At 35.3% G+C, this 15580-nt stretch overlaps 1 protein-coding gene across 2 annotated transcripts; it reads left to right on the forward strand.

Annotated features, from left to right (window-relative positions):
- The first annotated feature begins 310 nt into the window (after window positions 1-310).
- LOC120073249 (putative prolyl 4-hydroxylase 10) lies at window positions 311-3757 on the forward strand. 2 transcript variants are annotated; one of them, XM_039025982.2, is made up of 8 exons: window positions 311-788; window positions 893-971; window positions 1328-1425; window positions 1509-1606; window positions 2126-2255; window positions 2358-2545; window positions 2717-2805; window positions 3403-3757. In XM_039025982.2, exons 1-7 carry the CDS (start codon window positions 592-594, stop codon window positions 2788-2790), a joined length of 864 nt encoding a protein of 287 aa, XP_038881910.1. In that variant the 5' UTR covers window positions 311-591; the 3' UTR covers window positions 2791-2805; window positions 3403-3757. The 2 variants fall into 2 exon arrangements, with proteins under 2 accessions (XP_038881910.1, XP_038881909.1); XM_039025981.2 differs by having other exon boundaries at window positions 375-800.
- Window positions 3758-15580: the final 11823 nt, after the last annotated feature.

Raw genomic sequence — 15580 nt, forward strand, 5'->3', positions numbered from 1 at the left:
TCATTGTACTTTTAAATTCATAACAATTTGGTCTCCAATACAAACAAATTTATCATAATTTGATGTCAATTTTGATTTTATAAAAATATTAAGTTTCTAATTAGTTTATCGATTTATTTATGTAATTTTTTTTTATTAAATTAACTCTAATTTCTATCCTAGCGTTTAAATTGTTATAAATTTAAAAGTAAAAAGAATAAATTATTATATAATAAAATTTATGACTAAATCAATATAAATTAAAATTTAAAGACTAAATTGTTATTTTTATAAATGGAGTAAAAAGGCAAATGTAAAAGGAAAAAAAATCATAAAATAGAAAAATAGGGAACAGAAATAAAGCCGCCGGAGAGCGAGAGAGATAAATTAAATAAAAATAATAAAGAAATAAAACTTCTCAGATCGCTGGAAAGGACAGCCATTTCCAAAAAACAATCTTTAATTACGGTGTCAAAGTTCTCCAAGTTTTCCAGTACAGAGAGAGAGAGAGAGCCTTGGACTTTGGAGACGAAGACCAAAAATCAACCGATACGCTCATCCAAACAATCCTCTGTAATTCCAGATCTTGCTCCAAAAAGGGTTTTCGTTTCCATGGCGAAGCACCGGCAATCTCGTTTCCCTACTCGGAAGTCCTCTTCTTCCTCTACTCTCGTCTTTACCTTGCTCATTATGTTCACCTTTGTCATTTTGATTCTTCTTGCCCTTGGAATCCTCTCGATCCCTGGGAATTCCGGCGGTTCGCCTAAGGTTCATGATCTGAGCTCCATAGTGCGGAAAACTTCCGACGAGTATGTGATCTCGTGGGTTTCCTTTCAATTTTTGGTTCTGTTATAGGGTTGGTTTTTTTTTTTTCTTTAATTGATTATGTGGTTTTGTTTGATTTTCGTTTTAGTGTCGATGAGGAGCAAGGGGAACAGTGGGTTGAAGTCATCTCATGGGAACCTAGAGCCTTCGTTTATCACAACTTTCTGGTATTATCTTCTTCCCGATCTGTAATTAGAGAGATTTATGTTTTTATGCAATTTGTGTATGGAATTCTTTAAACTTGGTTGGTGTATGCTCATACATGTTGAATGCGTTTTCTGGGGCTGCACGTGCTTGTTAATCAAAATCAAGAGCATTTTTGAAATGAAGTCTTTGGGGGCTGCACATCCCTTAAGTTGATTATGTTTATGTTCCTCTAAGAAGTCATTCTTCTTCTGTGTTATTATGATGAAAGGGGGTTAAGGATAATTACCATCTTTATATGTTGTCTTTATATTGTTGTTGGAGTTTTGAGTTGACTTGGAGTAGGGAAATACTGAATTGACACTTTTTAATTGCTCAGACAAAGGAGGAATGTGAATACCTAATCAGCCTTGCCATGCCTCATATGCAAAAGTCTACCGTTGTTGACAGTGAAACTGGAAAGAGCAAAGATAGCAGGTGTGCTATTCATTTCCTCAGAATCTTTATTGTTAGTATTGCTGGATCTATAATGTAGAAGCCTCCTGACCTCTTTTTCACAGAGTTCGCACTAGCTCCGGAACGTTTTTGCCGAGGGGACGTGATAAGACTATTAGAACTATAGAGAAAAGGATTGCTGATTTCTCCTTCATACCCGTAGGTACATTTTTTGAGCCTATTTCCTTCTTCCTGGTTTCTTCCCACTACATCAATCATTATAACATGATTGTCCACGGTTAAAAACTTAAAATAGAACTTTGTAATCTTTAATTTATTTCAAAATGCACCCATCATTGTGGTATAAATTTTCCCCTGCTACCTAGCATTGCCGATCAGAACTTTTCTATTGTTAGAAAAATATTATTATGACCATGCCCGAGATCATTCAAATAGACACAATTATCATGCTAAGTTTCACATGGTGGGAAAGATTTTAATCATGGCTGAGAAGTTGAATAATGAATATCAACTCAGTTATTTGTCCTATGAGCTTACCCACTCATTGTCCCTTGTAAGAATGAAAGATAATTGGGTTCACCTGATAAGGTGTGTCAATGTTTGTTTATTATATGTAGATTTTTTCTTCTTTTCTTTTAAGCTTTTCATAAGATCAATAATTATCAGACACTTTTCTTCCTTCCATATTTTGTTACTTAAGCGCACACAATAATATATGCAGAGCATGGAGAAGGACTTCAGGTTCTTCATTACGAAGTGGGACAGAAATATGAACCTCATTTTGATTACTTCCTTGATGAGTACAATACAAAGAATGGAGGTCAACGTATAGCAACAGTGCTTATGTACCTGTAAGTAGTAGTACATATTTACAATGCTTTGAACTCAGAACAAGTGCTATTACATCTTGCATGGTTCTCCCATTACTTTATATGACTTCTATCATAATTCAGCTCAGAAGTCGAAGAAGGAGGTGAGACAGTGTTCCCTGCTGCCAAAGGAAACTTTAGTTCTGTACCTTGGTGGAATGAGCTTTCAGAGTGTGGGAAGAAAGGACTTTCTGTTAAACCGAAGAGGGGTGATGCGTTACTTTTCTGGAGCATGAAGCCTGATGCTTCTCTAGATCCATCAAGTTTGCATGGTTAGATTAGATACTCTCAACTTATAGACCTACCATTCATTTTACCGAGCATGATAGGTTTCAGCGATGCACGTTTATTTTTGTCCATTCAATTTATTTCATGTCTCTTATGTGGAAAGTAATGGATTTTCTTGATAAAGCGATGACATTTTTTCTGCTGTTCATTTATAGGTGGCTGCCCTGTTATCAAGGGGAATAAATGGTCTGCTACTAAATGGATGCGAGTAGAAGAATACAAAGTTTGAGTTGATATGACTAAGGTAATGTCCATATGCTCTAAACCATGATCTAGTATTGTAATCAGATGAACCCCGCAAACACTACATCATCTTACCAATTCAAATTTCATTTGGACATTCATTCTTCAATGTTGATGATAGGAATGATATTAAGATGTTAGAGGGATATTAAGAATATATTGATAATGAGTTAGGCCTGGTTATGGAATTTGGTTACAAATAGAGATAAATAGAATAGGGAAGGAGACAATATTTTGGTGAGTGATTTACGGAATTTGGTTACAAATAGAGATAAATAGAATAGGGAAGGAGAATATTTTGGTGAGTGATTTATGGGTTGAGTGTGATCTCAAAAGGGAGGGTCCAAGTACCTTGAATAATTCGGTTTATCTTGTAGTTTGTTGACGTATATATTTCAATATATTTGGGTTCTATCACTTTCCTAAATCAATCTAAATTGTTGTATTACCTTCACTTTAAGCATGATTGGAGTCTGGTTTTGCATCCCCCTCCCACAAGAACAAAAGAAAAGAACAAAGGAACTTTTGTGTTGACTTTTTGTTGTTGTTATTGGTAAAAGAATTATTCCTAAAGGTTTGATGCTTCATTGTGTGGCAGGTTGGTTGAAATTTCTTGTCATTGCTCAAAGTCACAGATGCATATTTGGTGTAGCGAATCATCATTTCTATAATTTAACCTTTGTCCACAAATACTAGATCCGTAAATCTATGAATTTTTGATGTGCTTAATATTTTAATTACTAGCTTACATTGTCATTGATTTCTTGTTATGGCCACGAGAGAATAAGAGTTCATATTTTTGCCAGAAATGCCACCTTCGAACCTCAGTTATAGATTCATATGGTATGTTATGTAAAAAAAAAACAAAGGTTTTACGCTTGATGTACAACTTCGTTGCTGCGACATTTCTACGTTTTTCTATTTGATACAATACAACCATGCCTTCGATCTTACAACTAGCTAGCCATTTGGAATGAAAAGTGTCACAAGGGATCTCTTTCCGAATTTCTTTTTATTTTTATTTTCAAATTTAGGTTTTCTTCGTATCTCCATTTTATTGTTTGTGTTCTCATACTCAACGGTGTGGGGTGGTGACGGTGATGCAAACATCTGATCTTTTAGTTGGAGATAGTCGAAGATTTTGTTGTTCATGTTAAAGGAATTGATAGGAAATGAAAAGTAGTGGCCTTAAGTGTTATTACTCAATGTTGATGTAATGTAGTGTCCATTGGGATTGGCTTTCTAAGTGTGTGTGAATATATATATATATATACATACACACACATATTCACTTATAATCACTTATTCAAGCAGTTAAAAAGTCAATTCAAAACATGTCTCTAGTTTTGGTTAATTTTATTGGTCTTTGATTAGAATTAATACTAGTTGATTCAATGTCATTCATGAGCCAATTTGCAAAGGTTAAATTACAAATTTGCTCTTTATGATTTTTAGAAAGTTAGAATTTAGTCTCTATGGTTTTAAAGATTTGAATTTAGTCTTTATGATTTGATAGAAGCTAAAAAATAGTTCATATGATATGATAAAATTCTCATAGATAGGCATAAAATTCACATAAATAGGCCCTACTGTAGGGATTAGTTGTATTTTATTAAACTGTAGGGACAAAATTCTAACTTTCTAAATCAAATTTTAACTTTCTCTAAATAATAAGGATCCAATATGTAATTTAACCTTTTGCAAATTGTTAGGTGGAATTGGTTGGAGTTAGGTGGAATTGGTTGGAGTTGAAGAATTAATTTATAAAGTTGCAGTTGAGTGGATTACAAGAAAAACAATAAAAGAGCTATTTGTTCGCATGAGTTTTTCAGAAAAACTTATTTTGTGAAATTTGAATTTTTGTATTTGTTTTGATTTCAGTATAGTTTTACTATTTAAACTTGTTGATCTTCTGGGATGATTGGTCCTTGGGCTTGTTGACTTTATTGGATAATCGGCTTTTGAACTTGTTGATTTTCTTGGATGATTGGTCTTTGGACTTATTGATTTTCTTGGATGATCGGCCTTTGGGCTTGTTAATCTTGGATGATTGGCTTTTGGACTTGATGATCTTTTTGGATGATCGACCTTTAGGTTTGATGATCTTCTTGGATGATCAGCCTTCAAGCTTATTGATCTTTTTGGATGATTGGCCTTTGGACCAAACACAAATTTTCACGTCATTTACTAAATTAATGACAAAATTTCAAATAATTGAATTTTCGACTAATTAGAAGTCACCATGTGTCCTAAATTGAAGTTGAAGACAAATTTCGATGACGCAATGTGGATTCATTATTATTTGAGTTAAAGTTCAACTAAGCCTAAAAATGGGCTGAATTTGACCAAAATGTCAAATCAATCCAAAATCCAACTAATTGGACCCATAGGTCAGGCTTAAAGACCAACCAAATCGAAGTCCAACTAATTAGGCTCAAGAGTCAAGCGCATAGACAAATCAAGCCCAAACCCACAAGGCCCATCAACTAATTATGGAGGTGAACAATTTTACTATCTATAGGGTCCATAGAGAATTCTCCCAATAATCAGAAGACTCATAGACTCCTTGAAGACACAAGTCTTCTCAAGATACAAGGACTCTCCCAAAACTTCAACTTCAAGAAAATCACGCGCTTCGCTTCTTCAAGTTAAGGGTATACATTAGAAAATCAGAGGATTAAGTACTATGGATCGAACCACATGGCATTAACATCAACATCAACAGATTATCAAGCCCAAAAGCTGATCATCCAAGAAGATCAACAAGCCAAAAGGTTGATCATCCAAGAAGATAATCAAGCCCAAAGGTCGATCATCCAAGAAGATCATCAAGCCCAAAGGCCGATCATCCAAGAAGATCAATAAGCCCAAAGACTGATCATTCAACAAGATCAACAAGTCCAAAGGTCAATCATCCTAGAAGACCAACAAGCTAAAAGGTCGATCATCCAAGAAGATCAACAAGTCCAAAGGCTGGTCATCCAAGAAGATCAACAAGCCCAAAGACCGATCATCAAAGAAGATCATCAAGCCTAAAGACCGATCATCCAAGAAGATCAATAATCCCAAAGGCCGATTATCCAAGAAAATCATCAAGCCCAAAGGCCGATCATCCAATAAATCATCAAGCCCAAAGATCGATCATCCAAGAACATCATCAAGCCCAAAGGTCGATCATCAAAGAAGATCAACAAGTCCAAAGGTCAATCATCCAAGAAGATCAACAAGTCCAAAAATCGATCATCTAAGTAGGTCAACAAGTCCAAAGGCTGATCATCCAAGAAGATCAACCAGTTTAAATATTAAAGTTTATTTTGAATGCATCAAAGAATTATTGTGTTATAAATTGTACTTGCTACACTGAAATCAATACAAATACAAAAGTTAAAATTCCACGAAATAAGTTTCTTCGAAAACATCGTGCGAACAAATTGACACGTCCGGTGGGACATCTCTACCTCTCATCTCTCTCTCATCATCCAAGTCAACAAATCAACAAATGGCACCAAATAAAGTTGCATCCAAAGTTACTGCTGCAAGTGACTCCTACATGGGACCTGTCACCTGTGGTCACTCAAAGAAGATTTTGCATGAGTAAGAACAAGGCTAGAAAATCCCTTGTTTGACAACTCTACTCTTGCTTCTGATCGATCAGAGAAAGAATCACACTTTGATATAATGTCTGTCATGATGGCTGATGTAACAGCTGAGTCGGTCATGTTAGAGATGGAGAGGAAGATAAATTTCCTAATGAAAGCTGTAGAGGAGCGAGATCAAGAAATCGATGCCTTAAGAGAACAGATGTAGGCTCGAGAAATTGCAGAGACAAGTCAAATTCCTGCTGTCAAAGCCAATGAAAAAGGAAAGACTGTCTTGTAAGGATGATAAAATTCTCCGTGGGTCTCCGATCTGATCGGGGCGGGAAATCCCCAGTTTGACCGGGTATGGGGGTCAAACTAGGGATTTAAATTGGGTCCCCGACCCCGAACCTGATCCCTGCCTCCGTCTCGATTTTTTATTAAAAAAATTAAAAAAAACCTAAGCTACTGTTTTAGTAATTTATATATATAAGATAATAATAATAATAATAATAATAATTAAAATTAGAAAAAAATATAATTAAAAGTAGCTTTCGTACTGTTTCAGTTTTTTATTGTTTATAATAATAATAATAATAATAATAATAATAATAATAATAATAATAATAATAATAATAATAATTATTATTATTATTATTATATCTAACAATAATATTAATTTATTACCTAAAATTCTCAATTTCAATATAAATACTAATTTTAGTTAATTTTAAATAATAAAATTAAAAACAGGGACTTTTTCCTGTGATATCTAACAATAATATTAATTTATTACCTAAAATTCACAATTTCAATATAAATACTAATTTTAGTTAAGTTTAAATAATAAAATGAAAAACAGGGATTTTTCCCTGTGGGGACCCGAATCCCCAACCCGACCCTGACCCTCCAAAACGGGGAACGGGGCGGGGACGGGGATGGGGAATGCATCCCCGCTCCGACCCTATTGCCATTCCTACTATCTTGCAGGAAAGTCAACCGCCACAATCTACCTATATCACCTCTCTGTTAGTTCAACAACTACAGGATATGATCACAAACTCCATAAGTGCTTAGTATGGAGGACTGTCACAAACTTCTTTTTTGTACTCCAAGTCGTACACCAAAAGAATTGATAACTTGAGTACCAACCTCCAAAGTTTCAGCAATTCGATGGAAAAGGCAATCCAAAATTACATTGCTCATTTCATTGAAACTTGCAAAAACCTCAGGAACTAAAAGAGACCTGCTAGTCAAACAATTTGTCAGAACCTTAAAAGGGAAAGCTTTCGATTGGTATACTGATCTAGAGCTGGAAGCGATTGAAAATTGGGAACAGTTGGAAAGAGACTTCCTCAACCGTTTCTATAGCACTAGGTGTATCGTTAACATGATGGAGCTGACAAGCACCAAACAACGAAAGGGAGATCTAGTCATCGACTACATTAATCAATGGAGAGCTCTAAGTCTGGATTGCAAAGATAGGCTCATTGAGTTGTCCGCAGTGGAGATGTGCACCCAAGACATGCATTGGGAGTTTCTCTACATCCTAAAAGGGATAAAAGCTCGTACATTTGAGAAGTTGGCAACACGCACTCATGACATGGAGCTGAGCATCACCAATAGAGGAACTAAGGATTTTCGAGTCCATGAAGGGAGAAAGCACAAGAATGAAACTAAAGGCACTGAAAAGATCGTGGATAAAGAATCTATGGTCATTCTTGCAACCCTAATGAAATTTTCCTCTAAAGGAAAACAAATAAAATTTGAAAGAAACAATGAGGGCGAGAAGCGTCCCCAACTCTTAAAGAAAAATAGAAGAAGGTTTATCCATTCCCTGATTCTGATGTTGCGAACATGCTAGAGCAACTGCTAGAAAGGAACTTATTCAGCTGCCACAATGCAAGCGGTTGGAAAGCAGGAAAAGTAGATGATCCTAACTACTGTAAGTATCATCGAGTCATTAGCCACCTTGTGGAAAAGTGCTTCATGCTGAAGGAGTGAATTTTGAAGTTGGCTCGTGAAAGGAAGATTGAGCTAGATTTGGATGAAGTAGCTTAGATAAATCATGCTACAGTAGCGGTAACTTCCAGTGTTCTAGCATCGACTACGTTTTATGATTAGAGAAAAAGCTTAATTCAGTTTGGGACCTTCGAGCCTATAGTTGTTCGGATCCAACAATAGATTCAAACGGCAGACTTTTAGAAGAAAGATGAGCTTGTTGAAGATAACGACAAAGGGTGGATCCTCGTGACTCTTCGAAAGAGAAGACGGCTAAATTCCACCCAAAAAGAGTTGCGCTCCTATCAAAACTATAGAAGAAGGAACAAGACTCGTAAAATGAAAGGCAAAAAGATGGCATGGAAATCTAAGCCTGCTAAAGAAGAAGACAAGGACTTCCCTAAACTTCGACGATCGGTAACTTTGGCAGAATTTCTCCCAAGAAGCTTCCTCGATAATCATCCAGATGAAGTATCAGAAGTTATTGCATGTCACACTGTCAACATAGTGGAAGTCGACAACAATCATATAATTGCTGAAGAAGCCGATGATTCAAAAGAAATTGAGCAAAGAATTTCTGTCTTCGACCGTATCAAGCCTTCAAGTACTCGATCTTTACTCTTCCAAAGGTTGAGTATGAAGGATCCCTATGAAGGGTCCTTGAGCAAAAGCGATGGATCGACCCAAATCTTCCCAATTTTCCAGAATACATAATTTTACAGAGACAAAAAGAATATATGCATTTAACCGAAAAAATACAATATGCTAATAATGAAATTGCAGAAAATTAAATTTGGTTAGAAAACCCTTACCTTTTGAAGAACGTTTCTTCAATTAGAAAAATCCTTAATCTCCAAATTGGACAACACTACGATGGATATCTCGATATTCTCATATGAGAACCCAGGAGTTTGTGGGGCTCTGACTATTTTAGTGAGGAAAGGGAGATTGAGAGGAGAGAGAACAAAACTTTAGTTTTTCTTTTTGCAGGAAGGAGAAGAAGATTCATCAGGAACCCAACCTCCCACTTACATGATGTGAAAAGAATTAAGGGGACAAAAGTTATTTCCCCCACTTTAATTTAATTTAAAATAAAATAATAAATTAAAAACAGAACAAATATCAATGCCATTTTTCGAAATAAATACTTTATTTACATGGAAGCTGATACAATAAAATTGTTCAAGTAAACACTTTAAAGAAATTAGGTTCCTTTTTAAACCAGGAACTACATACACATTTTCTGGTAAAATGATTTATTCTGTAAGGTTAACCGGAGACCTCCCATTGCCACAACCGAGATTACTTGCCCAGTTTCAACCTACATCGTCATCTCACCAACTTCTAGTTGCTGCTAGGAACTAATTTCCTAAAATGAAGAATAAACGAGGCTAGTGGTGCTAGAATCTATAATCTAGGCAAAATAATCATTCTCCACTAACAGGTTTCCAAAACAAGTAAATCATATTTACCTTGCTTGGCCTTCCTCTTCCAATATCCTTCTTGGTTGGAATAGAAATAGATTCCTATTTGCAACCTTGATTTTCTTTTCTTTTTGGGTAGCAATTGGTGGATTAGCTTTCCCCTTTCCACCTTTCTTCTTCTTCCACTTTTTGGTGCCAGAGGAAGAAGGTACGGACTTTTTCCTAGAGGTCAAACCTCTGTGGAACTTCTTAGAGGATGAAGCAACATTTGCCTCACCCTTCCATTCCTTGCTTTTCATCAAGGACTGGAAGGTCTATAGCTCGTTGAGGAGGGTGGTTAGGTTGTAGTCAATCTTGTTCAAAACAGCATTGCTACGGAAGTGTAGGAAACTTATAAGTAAAGATTTCAAAATGAAGCAAACATGGCTGATTTCATCGATGACAGACCCATTCATCTCCGCCACATTGAAATGAACCATCATATTGAGAACATGTTATTGACCAGATGCCCATTCTTGCATACGAGCATTGAAGATGTGTTTAAGAGTGTTATGCCTGAACTGTGCGAACGGTTGTCCGAACATTCTCCACAGGGACTTCATGATCTCACGGGCTGTGAGCATGGGCTCATGCTTCTTGGCTAAGACTTTGGAAAGACTCGCCAAGATATACGCTCGAGTCTTTTCGTTCGCCCGTGTCCAACACTCATATGCTTCTCGAATATTTCGAGCAACATTTGGAGCTAGAATGGGAGGATAATCCTCCATAAGGACAAAACGAAGGTCATCGATGATAAGTATTGTGTTGATCGTTTTTTAACATAAAGTGTAATTTTCACTCGTTAATTTGTCTGCGGCAAGTAGATTTAAGGTAGCGGAAGTCATATTAATAAAAGATTGCTGAAATCATACAAATTATTTATTATTAGTCTATTTGCATTAAACCAACAAGACAACCAATCAATTTTAACAAAATAGTCCAGTGTACCCTATATGACATCTATTTTGCAATGATGTTTCAGTGAGGCAGAACAAAAGTCACCGTAAGGTGATCAAGTGCCCTCTCACTGACATGACACAATCTCAACTAATAGACAGAACAACTCCTTGTTACTGTCACTATTAGTCATCATTGTTTGGTCCAGAATTTGTTAAACTCGCTTAACAATTCTTGTAAGTGCAATTCCTCATTTTAGGTCCTAGAGTTTCGTCCCAATGAGCCAACCGTAGGGAAAAACTGATTGGGACATGAAACTAAAGCAACCCTATCCATTGCTGAAATTTGAATACCACGGTGCCACGTGCCATGCATGAAATTTACCTCAAACTAATGAGAGAGACCGAGGGATGTGTTGTCATACGCCCCGCTCCCTTTTACTATAAACATTTTCTCCATTCACCTTGATATTGATCTATACAAATACTACCTGTAGGGGGACACCCATGGTGCCTCAAGGTCGAGTATAGATATCATAGTGTGAACTTTAAGGAGAAACGTGAAGATGATGAAATAAAGTATCATATACCCCATTTTCCCCCCAATGATGAAATAAAGTATCATATACCCCATTTCCTCCCATTTTCCTCCCACTAGCTTCAATTAACTTAGGAAAATCCGACTACTGATTTTATCTAAGTGATTATTCATTTGCCCAAAACCAACACTTGCTTTTGGATAGTTAAACAATTTTAATTAAGATTCATTAAACTCTTCAACAAACTTTAATCAGACTTGCATGCTTGTAACAAATCAATCTAATTCACCTTTCCAGGTAAGTTCCCAGGTAGGGATGTTACGTTTCCATCAACTTAAATACCTCAGCCTAGACAGAACCAGCCTTAGACAAAAGGTCTCTTATAGATACATTTGTTACAATGATTAATCTTTTAACGAAGATCAATTTAATCTTATTAAACTGATTAAAAGATTTAACTTAAAATTCTAATCTCATTAGAAAAGTGATTTTAGGTCTATATGAATTATGTTTTAAAACAATTTTAAAAGATGATTTTTAACCTAAGGTTTGGATGCAACTCTTAATTATAGATTTTAATTTCTAATTTAATTTTGTTATAATAATTATAAACAAAAGAAATAAATTAAAACCATACATTGCATGCTTTGACATACTTTACTAAATTATAACATTTATAAATTAACCAAAAGTAGTGTCATGCTTCATGCAATTTCATTTCATTACTAACATATATAACATTTCTATAATAAAATAATGAAACATATTATAGCATATATCCATACATACATTGAATCATATATTATAACAATTATAATATAAATGATGCATGGATATGCTATTAATGCATGCATGCATATTTTATAATATTTATACTATATGATGCATGAACATGCTATATTAAATAAATCATGCATATACATATATTATAACACTTATAATATAAATGATGCATGAAATTAAATGCATAACCTATGGTGGGATTTACTACTATATGACATACAATATGATATATATTTAAGATTAAATCAAACATCACATGTATAATAATAAAAGAAATTAACGAACTGGGATTGAACTCTTAAAAACATAAATAAAAGGCTAACTATTACAAATAAATCTCCATCCAGTTCGAAACAAGTGAATCAGGCCTTGAAACGTCCGAACGTTGCACGCTAGGGCATAGTGTCACGACTCTACTGTACAGTCGCCACTGTACAATTTCGAACTGCTTTGAAACTTCATCATTTTTCCGCCTTGAAATCTAGAAAAACAAGTTGGTAACTGTTGGGTTTGATGTCCTAAATCTCGTAGGGTCCTATAATTTGTAAATGTCATGTACAAACTCATTGTTTATTTAATAAAATATACGATATTTTATTCCACTTTTTGTTGCATTAATCATAAACCAATAAACTAAGTTTTATGGTTATCTCGTAAACATACAGATGAATCATGTTTTAAGTGATAACCTAAATCGTCTATAGTAGATGGATAAGGCTAGATACCTTATCCTGGCGACACTACGAGTATGACCCGTTTTATAGATGTTACGATTGTTGTAAAGTGCTACAAGTGATCTGATCCTGATCATTCATGTCGAGATATGTGAGCGGGGATATTCTATACAAAGGACTTTGTATAAGACTGGACCACGAAATGAGTAGTCTCATTATATAACATTGTTCTTAATAGAGACTTCCATTTCATTAGGATGACCATAGGTAATACGATCTGAATCCCGAGTGAGTTGTGAACTCCTACCTATGAAGGCGGTTCTATGATTTGTATGGATGAGAATGGCCATATTGTCGACTCAACATGCCTATCATTTTAGGGACTCGTCTGATTGGGGAGTTGGGAATACAGCTACACAAGACGAAATTCACTCATTCCCCAATGTTGGAAAAAGTAGATAAATTGCTCCCTTAAGGGCTAATTCTGGGGCTTGAACATTGTGGCGCCACACCCTCTCCTGGCCTGAGAGGAGTTAGTCATAGTGGGACTTTTATTATTCATTAGAGGAATTGATGGTACTTAAGGAGTTAGATGTAACTACAGGGGGAAAACGATAATTAGGTTCAACTGTACTTACAAGCAATTTGTGAAGGGTTGTCGTACTGTGGGTTGGTTATATCCAATGGGCACAAAAATATATCTATAGTGCGAAGAGTGCAGCTGTCAGTCTTCAGTGGAGTGTCTGACAGTTAACAGATGGTGAATAATTTAATTAATTATTCACGAATTGTTGGAACTTCAAGCTATAGGTCCATGAGGTCCACTCGGTAGCTCATCAGATTTTATGAGAATCAAGTTTTGGATTAATTTGAATTATTGAAATTAATTGAGGATATTAATTATATATGATATAATTAAGTTTATGTAATTATATATGATATAATTGCTGTAATGTATTTGATGCATTATAATATAAAGAATTTATGAGAGGAATTAAATGTTTGAATATGATTCAAATGTTAATTATATGAATTAGATTCATATAATTACAATTTAGTGTAAACATGATTTATATTAAATACCATAAGAGAAAGAAAAGAAACTATAGGTTATATATTGTATATGATACAATTTTAAACTAAAGGATGACAGTTTTGCATGACGCTTTATTCAACCTCCAAAAATAGATAGGGTTGCTTTAGTTTCATGTCATAATTGATTTTCCCCTACAGTTGGCTCATTGGGGCGAAACTCTAGAACCTAAAATAAGGGATTAACACTTACAAGAATTGTTAAGCTAGTTTAATGTATGTTGGACTGAACAATAGTGGCTAATGTGATAATAACAAGGAGTTGTTATGTCTATTGGTTGACAATGTCTCATTTCATTGAAGGGATACTTGATCACCCTACGGTGACTTTTCTCCTACCTCATTGAAACATCATTGTAAAATTAGATGTCACTTAGGGTGTATTAGAATTTTGCTAAAATCGATTAGTTGTTTAAATGATTAATTTAAAATAAACTAATTTGAAAATAGTTTGTCATTTTCAACAACTTATATAATTTCTACCGCTACACTAAACTTGCTCGCCACCAATAAGTTAACTGGCGAAAATTATGCTACTTGAAAAACCACAATCAACATGATTTTAATAATCAATTATCTTCTTTTTGTCCTAATGACGGATTGTCCTCCCATTCCTGCTCAAAATGCTCCTTAAAATGTTCGAGAGGCACATGAGTACTGGACAAGGGCGAACGAGAAGGCCCGAGCATATATCTTGGCTAGTCTTACCGAAGTCCTGGCCAAGAAGCATGAGTTCATGCTCACAGCCCGTGAGATCATGGAGTCCTTGAGGGGAATGTTTGGACAACCGTCCGCGCAACTCAGGCACGACACTCTTAAAGAAATATTCAATGCTTATATGCAAGAAAGGACATATGTTCGAGAACATGTTCTCAACATGATGGTCCACTTTAACGTGATAGAGATGAACGAGTCTACCATCGATGAAGCCAATCAGGTTAGCTTTATATTGGAATCTTTACCTGAAAGTTTTCTCCATTTTTTTTAGCAATGTTATTATAAACAGGATTGAGTACAACCTGACCACTATGCTCAACGAGCTGTAAACTTTTCAGTCCTTGCATAAAAACAAGGACCAGAAAGGTGAGGCAAATGTTGCTTCATCTTTTAAGAAGTTCCATAGAGGTTCAACCTCTGAAACTAAGTCTGTACCTTCTTCCTTTAGCACCAAAAAGTGGAAGAAGAAGAGAGGTGAGAAGGGGAAAGCTAACCCTCCAATTGCTGCACAAGGAGGCAGAAAGCCACCTTAGGCTGCAAAGGAAATTAGTTTCCATCACAACCAGGATGGTCATTGGAAAAGGAACTGCCCCAAATACGTGGTAGAAAAGGAGAAGGCCATACAAGGTAAATGTGATTTACTTGTTCTGGAAACCTGCTTAGTGGAGAATGATGATTCTGTTTGGACGACTCCGGGGCCACTAACCACGTTTGTTCTTTATTTTAGGAAATTAGTTCTTGGCGGCAACTAGAAGCTGGTGAGATGACGATGCAAGTTGGAATTGGACACGTCGTCTCGACTATGGTAGTGAGAGGAATCTGGTTGACTTTACAGAATAAATTTCTTGTATTAGATAATATTTATGTGGTTCATGATTTGAAAAGGAAACTTATTTCTATAAAATGTTTGTTAAAAAAATCTTATGTAATCAACTCTTTTTTTTTTATTATTAATTAAGTGTTTATTTCCAAAAATGGCGTTGATATTCGTTCTGCAAAACTGGAAAATGACTTTTATGTGTTAAGACCCTTA

The sequence above is a fragment of the Benincasa hispida genome, chromosome 3 (genome assembly GCF_027475165.1).
Source record: "Benincasa hispida cultivar pf3 chromosome 3, pf3_genome.v1.1, whole genome shotgun sequence".
Classification (NCBI taxonomy): Eukaryota; Viridiplantae; Streptophyta; class Magnoliopsida; order Cucurbitales; family Cucurbitaceae; genus Benincasa; species Benincasa hispida.